Source organism: Podarcis pityusensis, assembly GCF_964106645.2.
Source record: "Podarcis pityusensis genome assembly, chromosome: 4".
NCBI classification, from domain to species: domain Eukaryota; kingdom Metazoa; phylum Chordata; class Lepidosauria; order Squamata; family Lacertidae; genus Podarcis; species Podarcis pityusensis.
This window is the reverse complement of record NC_138027.1, coordinates 53,515,244-53,542,591: the sequence shown is the minus strand read 5'-3', so window position 1 is coordinate 53,542,591 and position 27,348 is coordinate 53,515,244. Positions and strand designations below refer to the sequence as shown.

The window sequence follows — 27,348 nt, the reverse complement described above, 5'->3', positions numbered from 1 at the left end:
CATGAAATCACTTTGCGACTCTGAGTATATTTCATAGATGATTTGGAGAAGCAAAGCAGTTGGGGTTATGTGCCAAATCCTGTAGAACTCTACTAATCTCAACAGGACTCCAAACTGCTCATGTTTCTTTATGAGATTTCCAGAACTCGGCTTGCAGAAGCTAACACATGCCTCAGAGTTCACAAGCTCAGTGTGTGTGCATCATATAAGTGCTGGCAATTTATGTCTTACTAGCTCTGTCATAAATCCAGAGTTGAGATGGTTCCCTTGTCAGTTGAAATATTAGGACATTGAGTGCAGCGTTCTGCGAGAGCTTCCAGCTCTTTGTTCTGTAGAATGCACCTTCCACACATCTGGCTAATTATGACAGCACAAGCTGCCACGGGACATATCTGCATGCCTGCATGCCTGCACACACCCACACACCCACCCACACACCCACCCACACACCCCTACTGACAAGTTTAAAGACAGTTAAGTGGGTGGATTCAGTTAATTTTAACCATGCTGATTATCAGGGGCATATTGGGGGGTTGGCCAGGCTGGCCCCCACTGGCGGAGGAAGAGGGGGGCAAGGGGAGCGCACCACCCCCAGCACCATGATCCCGGTGGGGTGCCATCGTGGCTGCCCCCCCTTCTGGGCGCCATTCCCCCACAGGCAGTGCACCACGCCCCAATGGGTGGGGTGCCACGCCCCCAGGATGCATGCATGCCATGCCCCCACAAGTGGCGCATCATGCCCCCAGGACACGCGCCATGCCCCTGGTGCCAGAGCATGAAGCTCCGCCACTGCCACCAATGGCGCACAAAAATTACTCTGCTGCTTGTCACTTTCCTTCCTGCAAAAAGAATGAATAGTCACTGTGGGAAGCAGGATCCTGGCTCAGCTGGCCTTTTGTTGTGATCCATCAGGGCTGCTCTCGTTTCCTTACAAATCCATTAAAATCAGTCCAAAAACTCAATCTGGGTGAGTCAAAGAGCTGTGGGTTAGCCCCTGACGTCAAATTTAAACACATTTGTTTGAAAGTTTCAGCCTTGTTGAATCACTACTACTTATTTTACAGCATTGAAATTGAAATGAGGTAAATGAAACGTGGAAGAAGAAATGGAGGAATAGATCCAAAAAGAGAAGTATTAGAGAGAAACAGCAGATGACTGGGAGGTTGCTGTCAAAGAATTGGCCAGATAGTTGGCAAGCTTTTGGGGCTTGTAGCATCCCAGCCAACTCTTTGTGTATTTATTAGGGCAAGAAAAAGCTCTTGGATACCTGAGCAGAGCAGCAGAATATACAGAGAAGTGGCACCTGCTTAGGTGAACTGAAGAAGAGAGCTTCTTCCAAGTTGCTGTGAATTAAGAAGCGTTAACTTTCCCCTTGGTGTTTCCTCAAAAATTGTAAGGAACCATATCTATTTGTAGAACAGTCTTTGTTGACGTTGTTCTTTCATTTTCTAGAGATGCTATCCATCCCCCTCTTTTTAATGCGATTTTACACACATTTTACTTACCAAGCAAAACTATATTAATTTCATTCAAATACTTTTGAATTCCCAAGCCATGTTGCAACTCTTAAGCACCCCTCATTTTTGGAAGTTGAAAAATTCAACCCACCCACCTAGTGGAGTAGTGTCTGTCTCCTCTGCTAAAGCAGACTGAGCCCCTTGAACTGAAGAGGCCCCTCTCGGGCAAGGCACTTCCTATTTGAGGCTCATCCTGAGGACGACTGCTGTTGGGGGAAAATAACATCTGAGGGTTGCTCTTATGAAGTCTCTAGCATGTGTCCTGAATGGAGACTGCCTTGCCTCCCTACTGCTGAGACTGTCACTCAAAACAGAAGAGGATAGTCATCTCTATCAAGGTTGTGAGCAGCCAGTCCTGGTGTCCAGGCATCCTTGTCTTTAGCTGCCAGCTCTTGTGAGTTGGCTTGTGCTTTTGAAGTAGGGCAAATCTTCACTTTGAGGCAAACTCCCTTGGACCAAAATTTGAAAACAGATCACAAATCTGTCATTTCTTTCCTCTGTACATCTAGGAACTGCCCAAGCAATGGTTCAATCATTCTACTTAGGAGATGGGCTGAGGGCTGCTTTCTTCTTATACTTTCTCACTTTCATAGCATAACTGCTAGGAGCAGCTTCAAAGCACCTCTGCCACATCAGGCAAAAATTACTTCAAAAACACTGCAAGAAGCAGCAGAGTAACTGTACATATAATGATATGTACAAATGGACACTGTACTTTTAAAAAAGATGTCTGCCCGTGTTTACAATAAGATGGAGGTGATATGGCAATGGTGGCCATTGTGAATTTGGAGTACTGGTGTCACTCAGAAGTACTCCATTTTAGCCTCACAGTCAGAAATTGGGATAGGCTTCTGAAATGTGTGATGTCCTACTAAAATAGGAACACTTTGAGGATCTGAGATTATGCTGTAAAACAGGGATGGGGGCCAAATGCAGCCCTCCAAGCCTCTCCATCTGGCCCTGGGAACACTCCCCAGGCCCCGCCCCTCACTGGCCCTGCTGTGAACTCATTGCTGTGAACTGATTGGCTGGAATGTGCCCTTGAAATCTGCCCATGCCTCTTGCAAGTGTGCAGGGAGGATAGAGAGGGGGGTGTCACTGTGTGTACAAATTAGCCTTCTGTATAACAGTGACATAGTGTGGCTCCAACCACTTTTGCCTCTGGCCTCACCCCCCACTGGCATATGAACCTTGGAAGGCTGCCCAGAAATGAGTGCCCCCTGGCCTGAAAAAAGGTCCCCTCCTGAAAATTGTGGACCCAAATGTTGTTGTTTTTTGGTGCCCTCTCCACACTGACTGGAAACAGGATGAAAGAGTCCACCTTCAAAAGTCTCTACATTCCATTGGCAGGTCATTTCACATTGTGTTAAGAATATAGACTGGATGTCACACACAAACGCAGTGAAGCCTCTTCGCTTTCATAATGAGAGCCTTTTCAAAATGCCTGGCCTGCTTCATTTTCCTCTCAAACAATACTTTATTCTTTGTAGCCTATGATTTGTTTGTACGTAAAACAGCTATTAAGTTTACTAGTTGCTCTGATAGGGAATCTTGAGTTTGGGTTGACGTTATCCTCCCTCCCCTTTCTCCCGACACATCTGGGATTTCTTTTCCTTCGTGGTTCTTGCTAAGTGGTAGATTGCAGTTGTACCACTAGAGGACACCCTTGACCAACATTGCAACACAAACGAACCTAAAATGTGACTGCGGTTTAAAAGTGTTTAATGGCTACGATTCCCGCGCTCAAGTACTCACACACTCACACAGCATTAATATATAGTTAAGAATGTGTGCAAAATGTTTTGTGGGAAATGAAGGCTGATGCAGAAGCAAATGGGGCATTTTGCCAAACAGAGTTATTGTTAACAGTCTAATCCTATGATTGCATTTTAATTGGCAGCGAACAAATCATGGTTTGTGCCAGTGGCGTAGCGTGGGTTGTCAGCACCCGGGGCAAGGCAAGTAATTTGCGCCCCCTAACCCTAACCCCCAGATGTTGCACCCGGTGCGGCCGGCCCTCCCTGCACCCCCATGCTACGCCACTGGTTTGTGCAGTGCCAACAAAAGCACCCCACCTTATTCAGCACATCCAGCCTCTTAACACTGCTATGCACAGCACTGGGGAAACTACATTTTTCTCTGACAAGACTCCATTGCCTTTTTTACAGATACATTAACAGGCACAAATACAACAGGTGAAGCTTCACACCGACATGAAGTAGTGAAAGAAATTTCACCTGATGAAATTAACTATGTACTTATTGTTTGAATTTGTACCCTGCCCTTTTTTTACATTATCACTCAAGACAGCTAATAGCAACAACCATGATATATACTAAAATGTTTTTAAAGTCAATACAACTTTTGAAAGGTTGGTTATAAAGGTGATAGCAACACATTAAGGTTAGCCATAGTTTTTTTAAGTCAGGCCTACCTAGCAACAGGTCAGGATGCCAAGTCCAAAGTTCAAGGGTTGACCCACACAAGCAAAGTCCAAAATTCAGGAAACAAGGTTCAGAGTCAATCCAAGTAGTGAAGTCTGAAGTCCAGCAGTCAGGATACAATCCAGAGTCAAACCCAAAGCACAGTTCCATGGTATTCCAGGAACATCCAAGCCAAGGTCGCTCAACATGGGCAGTTGAGCAGACACAGCACCTCAGCTCTGCAGCCTTTTATACTTTGGATGCTAATTGCAGCACCTGGGCTTGAGAAGTCATGTGACCCTCACCTGTTCTGAGTCTACTCCAGCTGAGGAATCACACACCTCTTCCCAGAGCTAAGGAGCCCCACCTGGCCAGCTAGGGAGCTGTGGGTCCTTGCCTGTCTCAGCCTCCAGGAGCACCACTCCTACTGATCCCTACATCTCAGAGCCCACTGTCTTCGTGGAGACAGGGGTCCCTCTGGCTCTGGTGACGGGTGCCCCCATCCCCTCGTCATCCTCCATCACTCTGTGAGTACTTCCTGCACCAACCTCTCCTTCCCCATCCCCAGCTTGCCCCTTGTTTGTCCCAGTCCCAGCTACACCCTTTGCCAGGACCCTCTTCCTCCTTCCCATTGTCATGACAACTAGGGTGTCACTTTTAACAGTCATTTCTTCCTCTAAAAAATTCTGGGAACTGTAGTTTGTTAAGGGTGCTGGTTGTTGTTAGGAGACTCCTATTCCCCTCCCAGAGCTCCATTTTCCACAGTGGAGTAACAAGCGACTCCTCTTCACAGGAGACACTGAAAACTGTAGTTCTCTGGGGAGAATAAGGGTCTCCTAACAACTATCAGCAGCAGCAGCAGCGCTTTGTTTCAGGTGGGGGCCATGCCATTATAAGAGAGCAAGGGAGGTGTTCATTGTGACTTCCAGCACCTCTTTTTCTAGAAAAATAGCACTGCTCAGCGCCTTTAAGTATGTACATCTCCCAGAATTCTTTGGGGGAACCCATGAATGTGTAAAGTGGCGTCATAGTGCTTTAAATGTGCAGTGGTACCTTGGGTTAAGAACTTAATTCGTTTTGGAGGTCAGTTCTTAACCTGAAACTGTTCTTAACCTGAGGTACCACTTTAGCTAATGGGGCCTCCCGCCGCTGCTGCGCAGCCGCTGCGCGATTTCTGTTCTCATCCTGAGGTAAAGTTCTTAACTCGGGGTACTATTTCTGGGTTAGCGTACTCTGTAACCCAAAGCGTCTGTAACCTGAAGCGTCTGTAACCCGAGGTACCACTGTAAAGTCAAAAGTCATCCTTACATGGAACTTCATATGATTTGGGGGCAAGTACATCTCAAATCTTTAAATTCTTATGCTACTTTTCCACATGTTTTTAGATCAATCACAGGTCACAGAAGATGTTGCTGACTTTACAAAAGCAACCATTTCAAAATGAAAGTGATATAAATAACTTTTGCTGCTCAGATACTAAATCTGAAACTCAGGGCACGGGGCGGGGAGAGAAGCTCAGCAGCCGAAACAGACCTGAGCTATTTGCTGTTGGATCCTAATGCTGTTTGGCATGCTGGTAAATCAATATGGCTTTGAAAAAGAGTTTGAAAAGTCTGCTTAATCGTCTGTGAACTCGGCAGATATTTTCCTGGTTCACTTGGAACTACTTTGCTCAGTTTAAGTTGAAGAGGTCATTGTATGTGTCAAGATCTGGGGACAGTAGAAAAGCAGAGTCTGTAAGTTTTGCTGAGATGGTCTTTTGTATACTTCCTAGCCAAAGGTTTCCTTGAAAAGTTGGGAGGACAAAATCACATTGACAGCTGTGTATTCGGCTGCATAGCGGACATCAGGAACACTCCTGACTTCTGTGACAGACAAAGGAGTTGATGCATTGAAGGGAGATATCTTATCTAGTCATTTTTAGAAGCTAGAGTTTTCTCAATTGAGCCCATGCCTCGTGAATGAGAGACTACACATGGAGGTTTGGGTTTAAAACTGACAGCAAATTAGAATATATATAAAAATAAAAATAAATGTCCAGTAGCACCTTAGAGACCAACTAAGGTTGCACATGAAAGCTTATACCAAGAACAAGCTTAGTTGGTCTCTAAGGTGCTACTGGACAATTTATTATATATATTTTTATATATTTCGACTGTGTCAGACCAACACGGCTACCTACCTGAATCTAGAACCATGGAAGGCACCACATTTGAGCTGCAGCAAATTAGAAAAAAATGTAAAACTTCAAACAGGTAAATATTAGATGTGAGCTGGGTAAAAATAGTTTGAGCTCCTATAAATCCAAAGCACAGGATCATAATGCCTGTTGCCCCCACCCCAATCTCTGAGCGGTGTGAGATTCCAGGAGTTCTGGGTGCTTCCACAGCATTCTTTGGGGAAAGAGGCACAGTGGAAACTGTAGTGTCTTTAGGATATATGGTTTATTCACACATATATATACAGCGCTATTTTTCTAGAAAAAATGGTGCCGGAACTCACCATGAACGCCTCCCTTGTTCTATAATGGCAATGGTGTCCACCTGAGAGGTGCCAGGACTGAGTTCTGGCTAAAAAAAGGCCCTGCATACCTGGAGGGGTTCACAGTATCAACACCCCAAAAGGGTGTTTCTCCCCTAGCCTCCAATTCAAACAGAAATCAAAGATTGCTCTCAAACATTGCTCTGATTCTTTCTCCAGCTTGCTGCTTTACTTCTAGGTCACACCACTGCTCCCAAAACTGTCTACTCTAAACTCTGTGGAGGGAGGAGGGCCTACTCATTTGCTGTCTTGCACCAAGCCCCCTTAATGGCTCATCGCCCAGGTTTATCACCTCGCCAGGAGACTAGCCTGTCTATTCCAAGAATTAGAAGCCTTCAATAATTTCATTATTATTATTATTATTATTATTATGTCTTTATTGTTTTAAAATAAATACATTTATAGAAAGAAAAAAGAAAAATACAAACAAGCAAACAAACAATAGAAAAAACAAACAACAACGATATAAGAAATAGCAAAATTAATATAACAAACATCATTTATATTCCCAACAATGCAAATAATTATGAAACTTGTGAAGAGAAAAATTAAAAGTGACTTCCAATTAGTCTTGCTGTACTTTATCTATTGATTACCTTATACTGCACAGTTACGTATTTCTTATATAGTTTCTTTTTACATCCCTGCAAACTTATATTTATACAATACAAGGGTCAGTCTAGTTCTGCCAAGAGGTCTCCTTTTATACCATAATTTTTAAAGTATTCTTTAAAAATTCTCCATTCCTTATAGACTATTTGTTTTGTTTGGCCTCTTATCCTTCCTGTCGCCTTTGCTAGCTGCAGGTATTCTACCATTATACCAATCTGCCGTGTTAGGTATTTTTCTATTTTTCCAGTTTCTTGCTACTAAAATTCTGGCTGCCATTATCCCATACGTGAACCATATTCTTTTCGATTTCCCTATTTGTTTTGGCAATATGCTTAATAGAAATATTTCTGGCCTTTTTAAAATGTAAATTTAAATATATATTTTTAAGTTCTTCATATATATTATTCCAAAATACACAGATGTCTGTACAATTCCACCACATATGCAAGTAAGACCCAATTTCTCTGTTACATCTCCAACATATAGATGATCTATTTTTATACATTTTAGCAAGTTTTTCTTGAGAAGCCTTCAATAAATTCTAAGACTTGCTGGATCCAGGGATTAGAGCATTCTGGCCCCAGTTTAAGACCCCTAAGCATGCCTAAAGCTCTGGATTTGGGGTGAGCTCCTTTGGCTCAGGGCCTCAGAGTGGTTAACTCTCTACTCCAAGTCATTCCTTGCATAAGAACATATCAGACAAGAAGAGGAGCCTACTGGATGAGACCAGTGGCCCATCTATTCCAGCATCCTTTTCTCACAGAGATCAACCAGAGGCCTGTGGGAAGCTCACAAGCAGGACCTGAGTACAAGAACATTCTCCCCTTGCTTAGTTTCCAGCAACTAGTAGGCAGAGACATAGCATCTCCAATGGTGCAGGTCGAACCTCGCCATTGTGGCTGGTGGCCATTGAGAGCCTTATGCTCCTAATTAACTTTCCGACCTTCTGCCGTGAGGAGACCTGTCTTGTTGTAGTTCCGGAGCATCTTCCCCATAAATTTTGTGAACTTTAGTTCCCTGAAGGAGTATATTCTAGGTTCATTTTTAATCCTCGAATAATACCTGAAAGGGGCTAGAGATACATATCTAGGGTGCCTATCTCTGCCACCTGCAGACAGTTCTACATCATATAATGGAAGCACATTCCATGTACATGACTTCCCCCCAAATAATATTGGGAACTGTAGTTTCCCTCTCACATAGCTACAACTCCCAGCACCCTTAACAACCCACACCTCCCATGATTCTTTGGGGGAATTCATGCCCTTTAAAGGTGTGTTGAATCATAGAATTGTAGCATTCAAGGGCCATCTAGTCCAACCCCCTGCAATGCAGGGATCTCAACCAAAGCATCCATGACAGATGGCCATCCAACCTCTGCTTAAAAACCTCCAAGGAAGGAGAGTCCATCGCCTCCCAAGGGAGTCCATTCCACTGTTGAGCAGCTCTTATTATCAGGAAGTTCTTCCTGATATTTAGACGGAATTTCCTTTCTTGGAACTTGAATCCATGTGCTTTAAATGTGTGGTGTGGATTATTATCTCCTGTGAACTGTTAAATTTCTCATGCAGACAGCTGGGGTACTGTATCTTCAGAACAGGATTTGAGGAATCTTTGTATAAAAATCAATGTTCCAGAAGCAGCTGACTGGGAAGGTTGCCATTAACTACACCTCCAATGTCATATAACATTCAGGAAACAGGAGGACTTTTTGGTTTAAGAAACCTATTGTGACCTCCAAATACCTCTGAAGCAGGCTAAGGGAGATCTCCTAGCCATTAGAAAAGGTGAAGTGGTGTTGGGTTCGGATATTTATTGAGTTGGACACACTTCCGACAAGTCCTTCTGGGCTGACTTTATCATCCTACATTTATCTCCTTGCTCCTTTTAGTACCAGTCTCCATGCAGCTCACTTTTGAGTCTTTGTCTCTCGGATGTTTGCTAGATTGACCGCTGGCGTCATCACCGGCATGTTTCGAATCGTACCTTTTTAATGAGCATCCTCATTAAAAATCAGAATGGAGACAATGTAAAGCATAAGGTTATTTTCTGTCTCCAATGGCTGACCTTCCGCCGTCACTCCCCACCCCCAGTCCGATTACTTTATTCCCAAAGTTTGCGTACACATTTTGGAGGTTGTCCTGTTCAAGCAGTGATAACACAAAGTTAATGTGTTTGCTTAAGAAGAGAAAAGAGCTCTGACGTTGGAGACCATCACTAGAAGGGCACAAAGCAAACCTCAGGAAACAGAAAGAGACGGGTCGCCAAATGTCAAAATGCAGGTTAGTAAAGTGGAATTTGAGGGGGAATTTATTTTCTGGCTAACGAAAGGAAACAAGGGTTTAAAAGTCCATAGCGAGTGCCGTGTACTTGACCAGACAGAAAACTTGGACAAAGAGTCTTGACCGACCCTTGGCTAACAGAGTACAGACCTAGGAACCGACACAATCCCATTTTTTTGCAATGGAAACCGGGATCTTGTTATTTAGTCTCTTGATCATTGTTGCCTTTTCTTCAACAGTTCAGACAATGTCTCCTCCAATGATGCTTGACAAACTTCAACATCAAGAAGGTAAGTTAAAATTCTGTTCCCATACTACCGGTTCTGTTAATGCCTTCGTTGCACAGTGTGGCCAGTTTAAGAGTTTTGAATGAAAAGTTTTGCAATAAAAAAGGAAGACTTGTGCTGTGTTATTGCAGAAAGCAACATTTCACAGAGATGAGTCAGAATCTAAGAAACTCCACCAACTGTATTTCATACCACTAGACTTTGTACAAGACAGATTTGTTTCCAAGTACTGTGCATTTGCATGTGAATTACATCAAAAGCATGGGTTTGACAATATTAGTTGGCAGAACCTGAGACTCTTAATCACAGGGTTGTGGGTTCAAGCCCCACCTTGGGCAAAAAATTCCAGCATTGCAAGGGGTTGGATTAGATGACCCATGTTTTCCCTTCCAACTTCACAATTATATGATATATGAAGCTGGCCATTTCCCCGACATCAATATGCTATAAGAAATGAGACCATAGGTCTTTTTTCTTTTCAGGTAAAAGCCAAAGAGCCATGGAAGAGTCTGCATCTAATCAGCAGAGGAAGATCTTGGGATTTTTATCAGCATTTGATGAAATACAGAAAAGTACCAAACCTAGATTAGATCCCAAGACCACAGGACTTCAAGGTAATTCAGATAATAACCATTGCCTACCATCAGCTGTATGTATTCATTAAGCCATAATGGATTGTTTGCAATAAATTTAATGGCATGTAACTAATTCTTTTTTTACTTAATTTATTATTAATTTATTTTACTTAATTTGTTTATTATTAAATAAATTACTTAATAAATTTAATAATAATAATTTAATAAATAAATTATTTAATAAAATGTATACACGTCAAAGCAGTTTGCAAAATAAAACAATAAAGCAATACAATTGAGGGAAAATCACAGCCATACTTACAAGAGTTAAAATAATGAAACAGATTAAAATTGCCTCAACTTTCTAAGCATGAGTTGGTTTGTCTAAACAAGGGTGTTTTAGCAGGTGCTGAAAAGAATACAGGGAAGGTGTCTGCTTGATCTCAATAGGCAGGCAGTTCCAAAGTGCAGGCACTGCCAAAGTGCAGGCACTGCCACACTAAATTCTTATAAATGTGGAATGGCTATTATGTGGCACCTATAGCAGTGCCAATTTTGCCACTCAAAGTGGTCGAGTGGGCACATGTGGGGTAAATCAATCTCATAGGAAAGCTGGGGCCAAGTTGAAAAGGTTTTAGAGATCCTTTCAGTTCAGTCGCTTAATTTCAGGTCCACAATTACTGCATGAATGTGTATAGAAATGAACTGTACTACAATAGAAATAATTAAATTCATAATATTACTGTAAATAATAAACCATTTGAAAAGGGTTAGAGACAATGTCAAGTTATGAACACATGTGCAGAGCAATCCTATGCAAGTTTACTTGGAAGTAAGCCCCACTGCTAGACTGCAGCCTAGCAAAGCAATTCTGCTCAGAACTGTGCCCCATTACTTGGGTATACCCAAGTAAATAACAATCTTATGCATGCAGACTTGGAATTAAGTCCTCCTGAGTTAAATGAGCCTTACTTCTGGGAATAGAGGATTGCAGCATTATGGAACTGATTCAACTGAGCAAAAAGTACTGGGACAAAAAGAGGGTTGCATATTTAAAAAATGTATCAATTGCAAAAATATATGCATGCAACAAATAAGGTCAATGATCGTTGATCGATCTCAGTGCCATATGAGAAACCAACTAATCCACCAGTTTGATCTTTAGAGTGTAAGTGAGAAAAACTGGACATTAGGTTTTTGAGGAAAAGGCCACTCATCAGCTCTATTCTTCAGGTTCAGAGATGTTTACGTTTTGAGTCTCTGGGGTGTATGTAGTATTTCACAGAGCTGTATCATTCAGAGTCTGATACTCTGCTCGTGATTAAAATGCCTCTGACAAATGCTAGTGTCTTTCATTATATTTTCGTGTGGTCTTTTTAAAATGAAGCATTGGTCTTAATTGTCTTCCATCTATGTCTCTGTTATTTATAGTACTTGCAAAGCAAATTGGTTTGATATTTTATATCTTCAATTCTTACAGTGATATGTGTTTCAAATACTGCAATGCTTCATGCTCTGAAATATTTGGATATTGGCAACATTCAAAGAACACCTAACATTTAAATAATGCTTTTTTGACCATTGATATGTGTGCTATATCTTTAAAAAGAAGAAGGAGAGCTAAAACATTGCAGAATTGCACTTCTTTTCTCCAGAACGTAGTTCACAGGTCCAAATGAAAAGGAACATTAAAATGGAAAATCTTTGAGGTTTTGGGGGAGGGTTACTCCTATGTATGGATGTTTTACAACAAATACCACAGGTTAATAATAGCGCTAATACTAAAAAGTAGGTGAATCCAACAGGCATAAAATAACAGGAACAAAAAATAATGAGCCTGAATTAGACAACAACCTACCCACTCCTTCCTAGACCGCTTGGTGTACATAATTTGAGAAAACATGTATGCCCTGTTTAAGACTACACAGAATAAAAGCATGCTTCTTCAATAAAACTACCCCATGCAGCATAAAACCCACAAAAACAAGAAATGCCCATGCTTTCTTAATTGGGGAACAGAAAGTGTCCAAACAGAAAACCCAGTGTGCAGATTTATTTGAAGAGGTGAAAGTAACCCTATTGCTGAGATACTGGGTGCCTTTAAAGGAAGAATGCAGCTCTGTGTGCACTGACCACTGTTCTAAATCACCCTGAATTTAGGGGCTGGCATGGGAAGCAGCAATAAATGCTACATATCTGCAGCGGGTATAAAGTCAAGGCAACGAAGCCATTCAGCTAAACATCAGGCTAAAGGAGGGCTGGGAGAGAGAAATGGTTGGCATTGTTAGGCTGAACCTAGATGAGGTCAGAGGGCCAGAGCCTCATTAGTTTCAAGTGGCATGATCTGAAGGGCATCATTCGGGTGGTCTAAGAACACCATTTCTGAAACTTCTCCCCAGTTCTCGGAAGGTAGTGCCTCCCCAAATTTCAGCACAATTCCACAAGTGTCCCCCTGCATTATATGGTGGCGGTAGCATGCTTTCACTCTCTTTAAAGTATCAACTGTCGCCGGAAACCCCCCCCCCATCTCCTTGACACGTGTTGCACAAGCACCACACTCACACATGCACACATCTCCCCTTCCTGACCCTAGGGATGTCCCTTTTAGAGGGCCATCCCTTAAAGCCTTCCGTAAATAAGGAAGCGCTGATCTTCTTAAAAAATAGCATTTATTTCTATATTTCTTCCACGTTCCGCTCTGCCCTATCTTTAGTACGAGTAGACCAGGCGCATAAACTCCAGGTCAGCCGGCAGCCGTTTCAGCCAATCAGTGTTACCGAACAGCGCCCCTTGTGGCGGCCACGCTGGTACTGCAGGCGGCAGGCCCTCGCTTCTCTGTCTCTGACAGCTTCCTAATACAAAGTTTCCGGGTTCAATTGACCGTGACTGATTTAATCAAAATGTAGCAACCACTTCCTGAGGAGTGAAAGTGCTTGAACTTCAGCAACGGTATTCTTCATAAATTCACCATAAATCAACCGTACGTCGGATTCTCATCGGACCACTTTTATTTTACTCCATATTACAAGGACTTTCAAAGGGGGGTGGCTTGTTGCCAATCAGCCATGATCCCTTGACCGAGCAGGCACGTACTCTGCAACCCTCCCCCTGTTGACACAGCAACCTTGATAGTCGCCTTGATGGACTCAGACGGAAGACTATCAAGGACACAATGAACTGCATATGCTAGTGTATTCAGCGCGGACTATGACAAAGGGACTGTGACCGGAGTCCCCTCAGGGGGCAGGAAATCGCGCCTTTCCCTTTTGTTCTCCGAAAAGGCTTATGGCAAGGAGGGGAAGGGGGCCCTGCCAGGTGTCAGGATACTCGGATTACCTGTGCGACCCCTCCTCTGGCTCCTCCTGTTTTTTAACGTAGTTATGATGTAAATATGATGTATTTCTAGGGGTGTAACTTAGGGGATTAGGAACTAATAAAAGTTGGGGTCTTCCTTTGTTCGGGGCTTCCATCTTGCTTCACCTTGTGGGCGGTGGGAGTCCTGTCGCGACAGTCTTTTCCTAAATAAAGACCGGGCCTACTGGCTGCTGTTTTGCTCTGACTTGCTCTGGCTGGTGTCTTTGCTTTTTGTCCAAGGGAGCCCTCAGATTTTCCGTTAACAGTTGGCGACCACTCTCAGGGACACTTGGTTCTCCTGCAAAGGTGAGAGGGGAGATAGAGGGGATCAGGCGCCACTGGGCAACCTTAGCCCAGGGATCTTTTTTCCTCTCCCTGCCTCCTCTTTGCGGGCGGTAATCAACCGTCACCAAAAGCCCAACCAGAGAGAGCAAAGGCGAGGTGAAAGCCGGCTAAAGAAAAGGATCCCGGGATCCGCGAGGGACATCACCGAACGTGAGTATGGTTTGAAGTAAATACATTGGGAGGGGGTTGGGAACGGAATATCTCCACGACAGCCGGGCCTTTCTCTCCTCTATCTCTAACGTTACCCCTCGGAGTCGGCCGGGTGCGTTCTAAACTCTCTCCTTTTCTTCCCCGATTCTCCCCCTCGGAGGGTGACCAGGGAGATCGCGGGGCCCTACTATTTTCCGACGTTGTCTCTCGGAGTCGTCCAGAAACGTCTGAAAGCATCTCTCCCTCTCCTTTTTCTCCCCCGCTTTCCGTCTCGGAGTAGAGTCCGGAAAAGCGTGGCTCTTTACTATCTTTCTCTGACGTCTCTCTCGGAAGTCGCCCGGAGGCGTTTTTTTTCTAATACCCTCTTGCTCTCTCCCCTTACCCCGACTATGCAAACGAAGCCGCCCCTCCTGCCTGGCGACCTTTGTTAGGGATGACCCGGGTATGTGAGAACGCAAGGTCGTTTGCTTCCTTTCTAACTTTGAATTTTCTCGGACCCCGATCTGGCATTGCACTGCGCAAGCGTTCAGTAGGGAATTCCGAACTTAGTCTCAGGCTAGGCAGGAGGCTGTCGTGGAAAAGAAAGCGGGTGGTTCACAACTTGGGGCCCCACACTAGGGTTTAGTTCTGTGAAGCAACACGAAAGGGAAATTTGTCTCGAGGTAAAGGTTTTCGGGCCAGGCGTCCCGAGGTACAGGTTTTCGGGCCAGGCGTCCCGAGGTAAAGGTTTTCGGGCCAGGCGTCCCGAGGTACAGGTTTTCGGGCCAGGCGTCCCGAGGTAAAGGTTTTCGGGCCAGGCGTCCCGAGGTACAGGTTTTCGGGCCAGGCGTCCCGAGGTAAAGGTTTTCGGGCCAGGCGTCCCGAGGTAAAGGTTTTCGGGCCAGGCGTCCCGAGGAAAAGGTTTTCGGGCCAGGCGTCCCGTCAGTGTAGTTGGTGCTCATGTATAGAGTTTCTTAAAATGAAATTGCAACTTGAAGATAGGTGAAAGTTGCGATAGTCTAAGATATTCCAAACACTGAGGATATTTTCTACCCCCCTCCTTTTTCTTTCCCCCGTCACTTTTTCCCTTGTGTGTGTCCCTATCCCCCTACCCCTACATAGGAAGAATGGGAGCCCAGGCTTCTAAACATTCCGACTGGACTCCTCCAGGCGACAAGGCTTTCGCGAAGCCTTCCCGCCAGATGGAGGACTCTGACACTCCCCTCCAATTTGTCCTCTTAAACTGGAAGGAATTGAGAGGGAGGAAAGGACTTTCGAAGTCAAAGTTGAGGGACCTTTGCAACACCTCGTGGGTTGCCTTCACCCACCATCTAGAACCAGCTTCCAGGTGGCCGCCCCATGGTTCCTTTAACCTCCTGAAGATGCAAGCACTTAAAACTTACCTGGCTGACGAAAAGCCCCGGCAATTGTACTACCTAAATGCCTTCGCTGAAGCCCGCGAGCTATTTCAACGGCAGCAAGCACAAATTGTCCGACAAATGGCTGTTTTGAAAACAACCGGACCCCCCCCATATGATGAGATTAGAGCCCAGGAGGAACAGCTGGATAGGACCCTCGTCCCCTTTTACTACCCCGAACCTCAAGCACCTCGACCACCAGGATCCGGGGCGGCAGACAGAACAGGAGCCGGTGGGGGGGGCACAGGACCAAGGGAGAATACACCTCGCCCTGCAGCTGCTGCACCTTCCCAAAGTACTCCAAATACACAACCACTTCCCGACCCCTCCTCAAGCTCATCCAGCTTAACAAGAGACCAATTAGATCTAAATCTCGGACCCCTGCTCAATGGGCAACTTTTGACCGAAGGAGGAGAGGGACCCGTCTCCAGTAGAACTAGGAATCGGGATAATCTGCAAAACGGAGAGGTAGAGGGTGCCTTTCCACTGCGAGCCTTACCAATACCCCCCGCCAGGGCAGGAGATCCTCCCCGCATGGTTTTTACTCACCAGCCCTTTCTTACCTCGGACTTAATGAACTGGTCCGATAAGATGCCCTCCCTACGAGACGACCCCGACAAATGCCACCGCCAGGTAGCTACCATCTTCTCCACTCATAACCCCACCTGGGCAGATGTGCATATGCTGCTTGGGGCCCTCTTTAACGAGGCAGAGAAAAGAGAGATATTAGCGAAGGCGGGAGAAGCTCTCGCCCGGGAAGGGTACCAACCAAATCGCCCCGCCTCGATGACCCCACTGACCGCCCAGTCTCTACTTAACGACCCAGACTGGGACTATAACACCGAACATGGAATATGGGGTTTAAAAATTTTTAAGAAGGCCATCCTAGACGGCATTAAAGCTGCGGGACAGCGAACAGTAAACTGGACCAAGGTCCAAGCTATCCTTCAAGGACCGGATGAGCACCCCTCTGATTACTACTCTAGGCTAGTCTCCGCTATTAAGACCTGGGGTGGAATAGATCCGGAGAGCCCACAACATGAGGTAATAGTCAAAGGATTTTTTAAAGACCAAGCTACAGCCGACATTCGAAAGGCTCTAAATTCCCACTTAGGATATGATGGAAAAACCGTAAATGAAATCCTCTCCATCGCAAAGTCCGTTTTCAACTCGAGGGATGAACGGAAAAGAAAAGACCAAAAACCTGACTCCCCACGGGTGTTGGCCTACGCAGCCGCAATGTCTACCTCGAAAGAAAGGTTTAAACCAGGGGGGTCCGAACTCTTTGAAGACCGCATTTGCTACCACTGTGAAGAAGTAGGGCACATAAAGAGAAATTGCCCCCTTCGGACAGGAGCCAGAAAGGTCGAATATAAGAACCCCAAACCATACTACCCAGAAAATGCCCACCCTAGGTACAGAGAGCCTACTCTTCCATACGGACCTATCCAATCCTCAAATCTAACGCAATCCCGCGCTGAACCCTCGCTACCTCAGCCGCGACCACGAAACCAACTTCATGACACTGCCAACCCATTTAAGCAGGGAGGGCGCCCCGCAAACCCAACTCACGAAATGATGGTTGAAGAGTATCAGACACATTGACAATTAGAAGCAGATCCCGCCTCTTTCCCTTTCCTCTGCCCGGTTTTGCAATTATCCTCCTCTGACCCCATGTGCACCATGCAAATTGATGGGCAGTCTTACGATTGCCTCCTGGACACTGGGGCCACCTACTCAACTCTAACGAATAGTCATTTGCCCCCGGGTGAAGAAACTAGAACCGTCATGGGGCTTGATGGAATTCCCCGGAATTGCCCCCTTTCCAAACCTGCGAACGTCTCCGTTGGGCCTTTATCAGTTAAACACACCTTTCTACTCACCTCCAGTCCAGTTAACCTATTGGGGAGGGATCTGCTCTGCAAACTAAATGCCACCATACAGTGCGGCCAAGAAGGGATTTTCCTGCACATGCCGGACGACTCCCTTTTCAATTTCCAAGGCATCCTTCAAGAAGCTAACCACAATACCATTGACCTACCTCCAGAGCTCCTTAACAATGTCCCTTCCTGGCTGTGGGGAACTGAGTCAACATCAGTCGGACTTCTAAAATCTGCAACCCCAGTCAAAGTTAACTACAGAAAAGATCTACCATTCCCCTGCACCAAGCAATACCCCCTTCCCCCCGAAGCAATCGAAGGACTTACGCCAATGATAGACGAATTTCTAAAAATGGGTGTCTTAGTTCCTTGCGCCTCCCCATGTAATACCCCCCTTCTCCCCGTCAAAAAACCCAATACAAATCCCGTCAAATGGCGCCTAGTACAGGACCTTCGACTGATCAATTCCTTTGTTATTCCGAGACATGCTGTTGTCGCCAACCCCCACCACCTTCTGAGCACAATCCCGGAGGGAACTGTAGTTTACTCCGTTATAGACTTATGCTCCGCGTTTTTCAGCATCCCCGTAGATCCGGAGAGCCAATTTCTTTTTGCCTTTACATGGCAGACCGGTCAACTAACGTGGACCCGGCTGCCCCAAGGATATGTGGAATCTCCGGCAATTTTTTCTTCCATATTACACCAAGACTTGTTAGACGTCAATCTCCCCGGAGGTTCCGTTCTCCGGCTTTATGTAGATGACATTTTACTCTGTGGAAGGGATTTAGAATCCTGCAAATCCGACACTATAGCCCTGCTTACGATACTTGCGCACAAGGGACACAAGGTATCTCCAAAAAAGATACAATACTGCAAAAAGGAAGTTAAATATCTTGGACATATCCTCGGAGAGGGCACCCGTGCCCTCACGACCGATAGGATCGATGCTATAGCAAAACTACCCCTCCCAAAGACCAAGAGGCAGCTCAGAGGTTTCATTGGAATGAGCGGATTTTGCCGAGCATGGATTCCCCGTTATGGAGAGTTCACCCGACCCCTCACTGCAATGACGCATGATAGTGCCCCAGATCAATTGCAATGGACTGCAGAGGCACTCGAAGCCTTCGAATCTATCAAACGCGAATTAAGGTCCTCGCCCGCCCTTGGACTCCCAGATTATAGACTACCCTTCTCTTTATTCGTCCACGAAAACAAAGGAGTAGCTTCAGGCGTCCTTACACAACCCTTTCAGGGAAAGAATAGACCTGTAGCATACTACAGCCTTCAACTAGACACCACCATAATGGGAACCGTTGGATGCCTTAGAGCAGTGGCAGCTGCAGCACTACTCCTAGAAAAAGCCCAAGAAACTGTCCTTGGACATGAACTAACCGTAAACGTCCCCCACGCTGTCGCTACCCTTCTCAGCCTGCAAGGGTGCCAACGTTTTACGATACAAAGGCTCAACAGATATGAAGCCATCCTCCTCAGTCCGTCTAATGTTACCATAAAGAGAGTGAATTCCCTCAATCCCGCAACCCTCCTACCTCTCCCTGACGACGGCACCCCACACCACGACTGTAGCCAAGTAGTACGACATGCCGAGAAACCACGGGAGGACCTTGACTATCTCCCTTTAGATAACCCTCACCTAGTACTGTACACTGACGGGAGTTCGAAAATAGTAGGGGGAGAGCGGAAAAGCGGATATGCAGTTGTTAGTGACACAGATATCCTGGAAGCGCGCCCTATCCATGCCAAGTATAGCGCACAGGCGGCCGAACTCATCGCTTTAATCCGAGCATGTGAGTTAGCAGCAGGGAAAAGGGTCACAATTTATACAGACTCCAAATATTGCTTCGGTCTAGTTCACGCTACCGGACAAATCTGGCTGCAGAGAGGCTTCCTAACTTCTGCGGGCACTAAGATCGCCCACGCACCCCTAGTACAGCGCCTTATGGACTCCATACACCTTCCCGAGGAAATAGCAGTAGTCCACTGTAAAGCTCACACAAAGGGGAAAGACCCCGTATCTATAGGGAACAGCTGCGCAGATCACATGGCACAAGAAGCAGCCCTCCAACCACTGTCTTCAGATAATGAATTCCAGGGACCCCAAGTTCCATCTGACGTAGACTTTGACTTAATGTATAAAACCGCCACCCTTGAGGAAAAAAAGGGGTGGGCAGAACACGGAGCCATCCTTGAGAATGGCATCTGGTATCTTCCAGACAAGAGACTTATAATGCCCAGACTATGGGTACCCAAGCATGTGAGAATTCTGCATCAGTGTACCCACTGGGGAAGGGACAAGCTTATAGACTCAGTCCAACGCTGCTGGTATGCCCCCGGACTAGCCCTTGCCGCGAAGACAGCAGTAAAGAACTGTCACACTTGTCAAACCTTTAATCCAAAGCATACCGCCAGAAGCCCACCTGGAGCCAGACCATGGGCCTTTGTTCCTTTTGAAAGTCTTCAAGTTGACTTTATAGATTTGCCCCCCTGTCAAGGCTATAAGCATGCCCTCGTCATCATTGATCAGTTGAGCGGATGGGTGGAATGCCTCCCAGCTCGCCGAGCCAATGCCCAAATGGTTGCAAAAACTCTACTACACGAGATAATACCACGCTTCGGGGTCCCGAGACATATAGACAGCGACAGGGGCTCCCACTTCACCTCAGAGATAGTTCAGCAAGTCGCCAAAGCTCTAGGGATCAAATGGAAACTACACACCCCATACCATCCCCCATCCTCAGGCCAGGTTGAAAGAATGAATCAACAGCTGAAGTCACAACTAGGAAAGCTCTGTAAAGACTCTGGAATTAAGTGGATCAACGCTCTCCCCTTGGTTTTACATAATCTCAGAGCTTGTCCCCGAGGGAACCTAAACCTATCTCCCTATGAATTACTCTTTGGGAGACCCTCCCCGGTATATAATACCCAGTTTCCAACATCCGAGTTAGAGGTTGGAGAGTCTGAATTAACTCAATATGTGATACAGCTCCAGAGACAACTAATCCACCTCCACAGATATGCTGCCTCAAGTCAAAACATCCCCCTAGACGAAAACATCCACTCATACCACCCAGGGGACTGGATACTAGCAAAAACACACCACAAGGTACCCCTACAACCCACCTGGGAGGGCCCCTACCAAGTACTTTTAACCACTCCAACTTCTGTTAAGGTAGCAGAAAAGACAGCCTGGCTGCATCATACCCGCTGCAAGCCGGCTCCACCACCCGAGCCCACATCGGACGAGTCGCCCTACCACATCCCACGCCGACCAGCAGAAGACGACATCAACACCGAACACGACCTACAGACCGGACCAGATCGGGGCACGCATCGGGCCCAACAGACCGGACCAGATCGGGGCACGCATCGAGCCCAACAGACCGGACCAGATCGGGGCACGAACCGGGCCCAACAGACCGGACCTGACCCAGCTCACACGTCAACACTTTGGTCTTCCGAACTCATCACCACAGCTAGCCAAAACGACCAACCCCCCATCCGCCTAAAACTCCGCAAAGCTCCACCGCTCCACCGCTCCCCATCTGACAGCTCTGCAGTTTGACAGCTCCACCGCTCCACCGCTCCCCATCTGACAGCTCTGCAGTTTGACAGCTCCACCGCTCCACCGCTCCCCATCTGACAGCTCTGCAGTTTGACAGCTCCACCGCTCCACCGCTCCCCATCTGACAGCTCTGCAGTTTGACAGCTCCACCGCTCCACCGCTCCCCATCTGACAGCTCTGCAGTTTGACAGCTCCACCGCTCCACCGCTCCCCATCTGACAGCTCTGCAGTTTGACAGCTCCACCGCTCCACCGCTCCCCATCTGACAGCTCTGCAGCTTGACAGCTCCACCGCTCCACCGCTCCCCATCTGACAGCTCTGCAGTTTGACAGCTCCACCGCTCCACCGCTCCCCATCTGACAGCTCTGCAGTTTGACAGCTCCACCGCTCCACCGCTCCCCATCTGACAGCTCTGCAGTTTGACAGCTCCACCGCTCCACCGCTCCCCATCTGACAGCTCTGCAGTTTGACAGCTCCACCGCTCCACCGCTCCCCATCTGACAGCTCTGCAGTTTGACAGCTCCACCGCTCCACCGCTCCCCATCTGACAGCTCTGCAGTTTGACAGCTCCACCGCTCCACCGCTCCCCATCTGACAGCTCTGCAGCTTGACAGCTCCACCGCTCCACCGCTCCCCATCTGACAGCTCTGCAGTTTGACAGCTCCACCGCTCCACCGCTCCCCATCTGACAGCTCTGCCGTTTGACAGCTTTACTCCCTCCGCTACTATGATGACCACCACCATACCCACCCTTCTCCTCCTTCATCTGACCACCACCTTCTCTCAAAACACCATGATCACACATGCCTCTTGCCCTGGATTACAAACTGAATACAAATTCCTAGACTTTGGAATTGTTGATATGGTGAAACGAGGAACATTAGACCGCCTTGGAGATTTCGAATTCTGCTTGCCAGAGACCCGCGTCCTCCTTCGACACTCCATTTCACCGATCCTAGCTACACACCAAGCCTGGGAACTTTTTATTCGCTCACCATCTTTCAGGCCACTCGGCAAACTCATCCTCACCAGAGACGGCCCTTGGAACCGTGCCCATTGCCTCAACGGCTCTTATGTACTTTTCTCTGATGGTACACCACAACAGGCACTGAACTGGACTGTCCTCGACAATGGCGGCGGTGAGTCCGTTTATACTGACCAGAACCACCCCACAGACCGTTTAATCCACGGGTTTTACTGCCAAAGAGTAGATTCTACCCCCCGTCAAACCGTCTTACAAGGGGTCTGCCTCCGAAGGTACTGCTGCATTTGGGACATCGGACTCGCCTCCAACTGGGACGGCAAGGCGTACCTAGAAGGCTGGCATCACTCAGTTACACCTGCAGCAGAATGGGACACCACCGGCCCCCAAAGATGTGGCGGCCTTACCACAAACCTAACCTACTTACTACGCCAAGACCCCCTTCATCCTGCCGGTACTGCACCTCGACAAAGGGGGGAACTGTCAATGTCCCAAAACTCCAGCAACAATGACCTCTTGTCCACCTGGCATTCCAACACCTATGTAAAACTGATCTCTCAAATTGCAAGGCAAACAACCACCAACGAATGCTGGATTTGCGCCAATGCTCCCTCACACCTCCACAGTGGCATACCATTCCTTGGAGTGCCCCTCACCCTAGAACAACATCTTTCCGCTGATGTACGGTCCTGGAACCTGACCGCTGTGAACTTAACCCACCAGTACATCTACCTGACCGGACCCACAACAGGCGACCTCTGCCGGAAATTCAGCGGCAACGACAAAGTCATCGGGGAGAGCACCTGTAAGTACACCCTTGATATCGCATTAAATGGTAGAATTACCCTATGGCACCAAGGCAACCCCTCCACCCATCCTAGCTTACTGTCTGCATGGAAACGTGTGATGAACTTGCCTGACCCCTGGGACCCTTCCCCAATTTCTCAGTGCTTCTTCCGCACCCTCCGTACTGGGCGCATAGATTCGTGCCTGCAGGGGCTGTTCTGGATTTGCGGCCACCGCGGCTATGTATGGGCCAGCCCCCACTCCCGTGGCACCTGTTATCTTGGACTGATTTTACCTGGAGTCCGGGTTACTCAAGAGCTCCCCCCCGGAAGGAGGCGCAATAAGAGAGCAAAGGACTTGTCAGAGCTCTCTGATGTCGCAGCCAATGGGGAGACTTACGGCCGAGCCCTCTTTCCTGCGTATGGAGCCGGCTCCAACCACGTTGATATCCTCAAACTGACCGACATACTGCTAAACTTTATGGAAGAATCCAATGCAGCTACCCAATCTATCTTGACGGAATTAACGGAGGTCAGGCAGAATTCGATTCAGAACCGCCTTGCTTTGGACTACGTTCTCGCCTCGACTGGAGGGGTCTGTGCCCTCGTGGGAACTGAGTGCTGCACACACGTCTCTGACCAGACCTTGAACATCACTGGTCATCTCAATAATATTCATAAACTGACCGATGAACTTAGAAATATCCAACATGAGGGCCTGTCAGACACTCAATTTTGGAGCTGGCTACCTGGATCTGCTTGGATAAAACAACTTTTAGGAAACGGCCTCTTAGTATTGGTCACTGTTACCATCTGCATTGCTTTCTTCTGCTGCGCAATTCACTGCTTCCCGATGTGCTGTCAAACTTGCGGTTCTTGTCCTTCTACCCTTCGCCCGCGATTGACTACCACCTATAGACCACCGACATCAGGAATTCAGCCAACCCCACTCGAAATGGGGCCCCTACACAACCTCCGGACCCTGGACTCTAGGTATGACATGCCAAACTTCTATTGAATTATGCGGAGAAAAGGATTGCGCGGTTTCCCTACCTTCGCAATCTTATCTCCGAAGGGGGGAACTGTCGCCGGAAACCCCCCCCCCATCTCCTTGACACGTGTTGCACAAGCACCACACTCACACATGCACACATCTCCCCTTCCTGACCCTAGGGATGTCCCTTTTAGAGGGCCATCCCTTAAAGCCTTCCGTAAATAAGGAAGCGCTGATCTTCTTAAAAAATAGCATTTATTTCTATATTTCTTCCACGTTCCGCTCTGCCCTATCTTTAGTACGAGTAGACCAGGCGCATAAACTCCAGGTCAGCCGGCAGCCGTTTCAGCCAATCAGTGTTACCGAACAGCGCCCCTTGTGGCGGCCACGCTGGTACTGCAGGCGGCAGGCCCTCGCTTCTCTGTCTCTGACAGCTTCCTAATACAAAGTTTCCGGGTTCAATTGACCGTGACTGATTTAATCAAAATGTAGCAACCACTTCCTGAGGAGTGAAAGTGCTTGAACTTCAGCAACGGTATTCTTCATAAATTCACCATAAATCAACCGTACGTCGGATTCTCATCGGACCACTTTTATTTTACTCCATATTACAAGGACTTTCAAAGGGGGGTGGCTTGTTGCCAATCAGCCATGATCCCTTGACCGAGCAGGCACGTACTCTGCAACCCTCCCCCTGTTGACACAGCAACCTTGATAGTCGCCTTGATGGACTCAGACGGAAGACTATCAAGGACACAATGAACTGCATATGCTAGTGTATTCAGCGCGGACTATGACAAAGGGACTGTGACCGGAGTCCCCTCAGGGGGCAGGAAATCGCGCCTTTCCCTTTTGTTCTCCGAAAAGGCTTATGGCAAGGAGGGGAAGGGGGCCCTGCCAGGTGTCAGGATACTCGGATTACCTGTGCGACCCCTCCTCTGGCTCCTCCTGTTTTTTAACGTAGTTATGATGTAAATATGATGTATTTCTAGGGGTGTAACTTAGGGGATTAGGAACTAATAAAAGTTGGGGTCTTCCTTTGTTCGGGGCTTCCATCTTGCTTCACCTTGTGGGCGGTGGGAGTCCTGTCGCGACAGTCTTTTCCTAAATAAAGACCGGGCCTACTGGCTGCTGTTTTGCTCTGACTTGCTCTGGCTGGTGTCTTTGCTTTTTGTCCAAGGGAGCCCTCAGATTTTCCGTTAACACTACTAAATAATTTTCCCAATTTGCATTTCAGCTTACGCCAAAAAGTTTGGAAAGACAATCAGAAAGGTAAGAAACTGTCAGCTTTTTAAACACCTCCTATCAAAGTTTCCAGTATGCAGAATAATTGTTCTCGTTTGCTAGGGATATACTGTACTTAAATATTGATTCCTGAAGCTTATCTCCCTTTGAGTTCCCCAGTGTGCCTGGAGTAGCTGCAAATAAGGGCTATTTAATTACAGGCTAACCTTAAGCATGCAGCAGCCCTTAGCATGCAAATGGAACTGCCCTTTCCATTGAACTGAATGGAGCAGACCTTGTAAGAGTGAAAATATCAATGCACACACTGAAAATGACTGAATCCAGAATTATTATTTTTAAAATTCTCATTTCAGGTTCACATTTATGCTCTTAAGCTGTAATTTTTAAAACCTTTTCTCTCTGGACTTCTTTTCTGGACAGGATATTTTAGATGAACCTCAGGCCCGTCGTTCTTTCTCACAACAAGATGATGTTGCTGAATCAAGGAAGGATCACCTGAGAAAATCTCCTTTAATTGGGAAAAACTTCAGGAAAGCAGCACCATCATCTTCTAAGAAAGCAAAGAAAAGAGGTGTGTTTTCCAGCAAGAAAATCAGGTTCCTTTCTGTTTGATTGCCTAAAACTCTGAAGAGTTGAATAAAAGTCAGTTGGGTCATGAAACAGCCCTCTGTGTGTGGAGACCAAGAGGCCAGGCTCCTTTCCAGAGTCACTGATCCTAGGGAATCTTCATTTTGTCCCACATGGTGTTGCACTATGACACCTGCTATAGGAAGCCTGTTTGTGTTTTGGAGAGGTTTTCATGGACCACTACTGGCAGAAGAAAAGGTTGCTGGAGCAGAGATCAGCTGGTCAGTTAAAAAGCTAAAGAAAGTACATATAAACTTTATTGTGACGTGTAATTCTAGGGTTAGGCACACCCTCCAGGGTTAATTCAGGGCTCACTTACCTCACAAGATTGTGTGACGGTAAGATGGAACAGGGAGAACTATATGTAAGCCGCCTTGAGCTCCTTGGAGGAAAGTCAAGATACCGGTAATTATAAACATAGTCAATGTGTCATATCTCTCTAAGCATACTAGATAGTGGGCACCACTCCACATAACATACCATCCAACCTGGGCTCTGAGGTTGGCTGGGTGGGGGGTTCTCATTATCCCACCATCAGCTAAACCAGGTGAGGGTAGCCAATGGATCTCAAATCCTCAGGGAGTCAGGGACTTTGTGTGCGAAGACAGGCTCTGGTGGACTGAGCGATGAGACTAATAGTAGGTCCAATGGTCAGGAAAAGTGGTTTCTGCACATACTGTAGAGAAAAGTGAGGGGCAGATGGGGCTTGTCAAACTGGGAAGGTAGCCCTTCCAGAAGAAGGAAAACTCTGGTCCTAAACCTCTTCTGCCTTGTGGGGTATCTTCGGTAGAAGAAAAGGCTTAAGGAGTAAACTCTGCACAAATCTGGAGTCCCTAAGACGGTTGCATGCTGTGCAGTATGCCTCCTTCCAGCAACCCCTGCAGCCAAGCTGGTGCCAAATGTTTTGCTCTTCCTTCCTTTGGACCTCCTCAGTGAGGCTGAGAAGTGGGCATTGTTGTACAGACAGCCCAGGACCTTCATAAACACTGCCCAGGCTTGTGCCCAGGGAGGTCACTTCCGTGCTAACACAGCAGTTTGACTTCACCCCTGGAGGCACACTCCATTGTCTCTTGAGGCAGATGGATGCCAACAATGGTAACTGAAAGCTAAGCTATTCAAATCTTAGGATGTGTTGAGCCCCTGCTTTTATCTGTGCTGGTGTCATAATAATTCAATGGTAACGTCAGTTGTTTGTTTTCTATGTATTATATTTGGTTTTACAGTATTTTGGAAACCACTCTGTCAGTCTGTTGTAATGCCGAGCAGCTTAGAAGTTTGTTAATAATCAAACAGTCCTTCTGAAAAACAGGCATATGGAAATGGGGGAGTAGAGGGGGGTAGATAGTGGTGAAGTGAACCTCAGGTATGTCCAGAATAAGCAAAGCTCCAGACGCAAGACACACCCATATGAACCATGTTTTAACAAGAGGCTATTTCGTTCTTTTCCAGCTTGTTTTTGGAAATACTGTGTGCAAAGCAAGTAGGTTTTTTGAACACATCAAATCAACGAACCTTTGTGGAGATTAAGGAATCCAGTTCTGACAATGAAATCTTCAAATCTGAAAACATTCTTTTCAATAGAGAAGATTCAGCAGATATTAGTATAAATAACCGTTTGACCATATTTGCTTTGTGCGCATATGTATTTGAAAGACTTGTGTCAGTATTTAAGATTCATGTCAAGTATTTTTATTTTCAATGATAATATAATAAAATAATTTTTATACAAGCAATGTAGCATAAATGGAATGTCCACAGTAAGAAGCAGAGGA

The 27,348-nt window shown here is 46.6% G+C and overlaps 1 protein-coding gene across 3 annotated transcripts; it reads left to right on the top strand.

Annotated features, from left to right (window-relative positions):
- The first annotated feature begins 1,310 nt into the window (after positions 1-1,310).
- Positions 1,311-27,232, top strand: LOC308476304 (uncharacterized protein). 3 transcript variants are annotated; one of them, XM_081003845.1, is made up of 6 exons: positions 1,311-1,375; positions 9,615-9,665; positions 10,145-10,276; positions 24,942-24,976; positions 25,370-25,520; positions 27,026-27,232. In XM_081003845.1, exons 2-6 carry the CDS (start codon positions 9,623-9,625, stop codon positions 27,058-27,060), a joined length of 396 nt encoding a protein of 131 aa, XP_080859971.1. In that variant the 5' UTR covers positions 1,311-1,375; positions 9,615-9,622; the 3' UTR covers positions 27,061-27,232. The 3 variants fall into 3 exon arrangements, with proteins under 3 accessions (XP_080859971.1, XP_080859972.1, XP_080859970.1); XM_081003844.1 differs by lacking the exon at positions 1,311-1,375 and having other exon boundaries at positions 9,373-9,665; XM_081003846.1 differs by lacking the exons at positions 1,311-1,375; positions 10,145-10,276 and having other exon boundaries at positions 9,308-9,665.
- Positions 27,233-27,348: the final 116 nt, after the last annotated feature.

Bases quoted from the DNA above. Each gene is read 5' to 3' on its own strand.
- LOC308476304 (XM_081003844.1), top strand. From the start codon at position 9,557: ATGGAAACCGGGATCTTGTTATTTAGTCTCTTGATCATTGTTGCCTTT. The intron at 9,666-10,144 runs GTAAGTTAAAAT...TTTTCTTTTCAG, and splicing joins CAAACTTCAACATCAAGAAG to GTAAAAGCCAAAGAGCCATG. The intron at 25,521-27,025 runs GTGTGTTTTCCA...GTTCTTTTCCAG, and splicing joins TAAGAAAGCAAAGAAAAGAG to CTTGTTTTTGGAAATACTGT.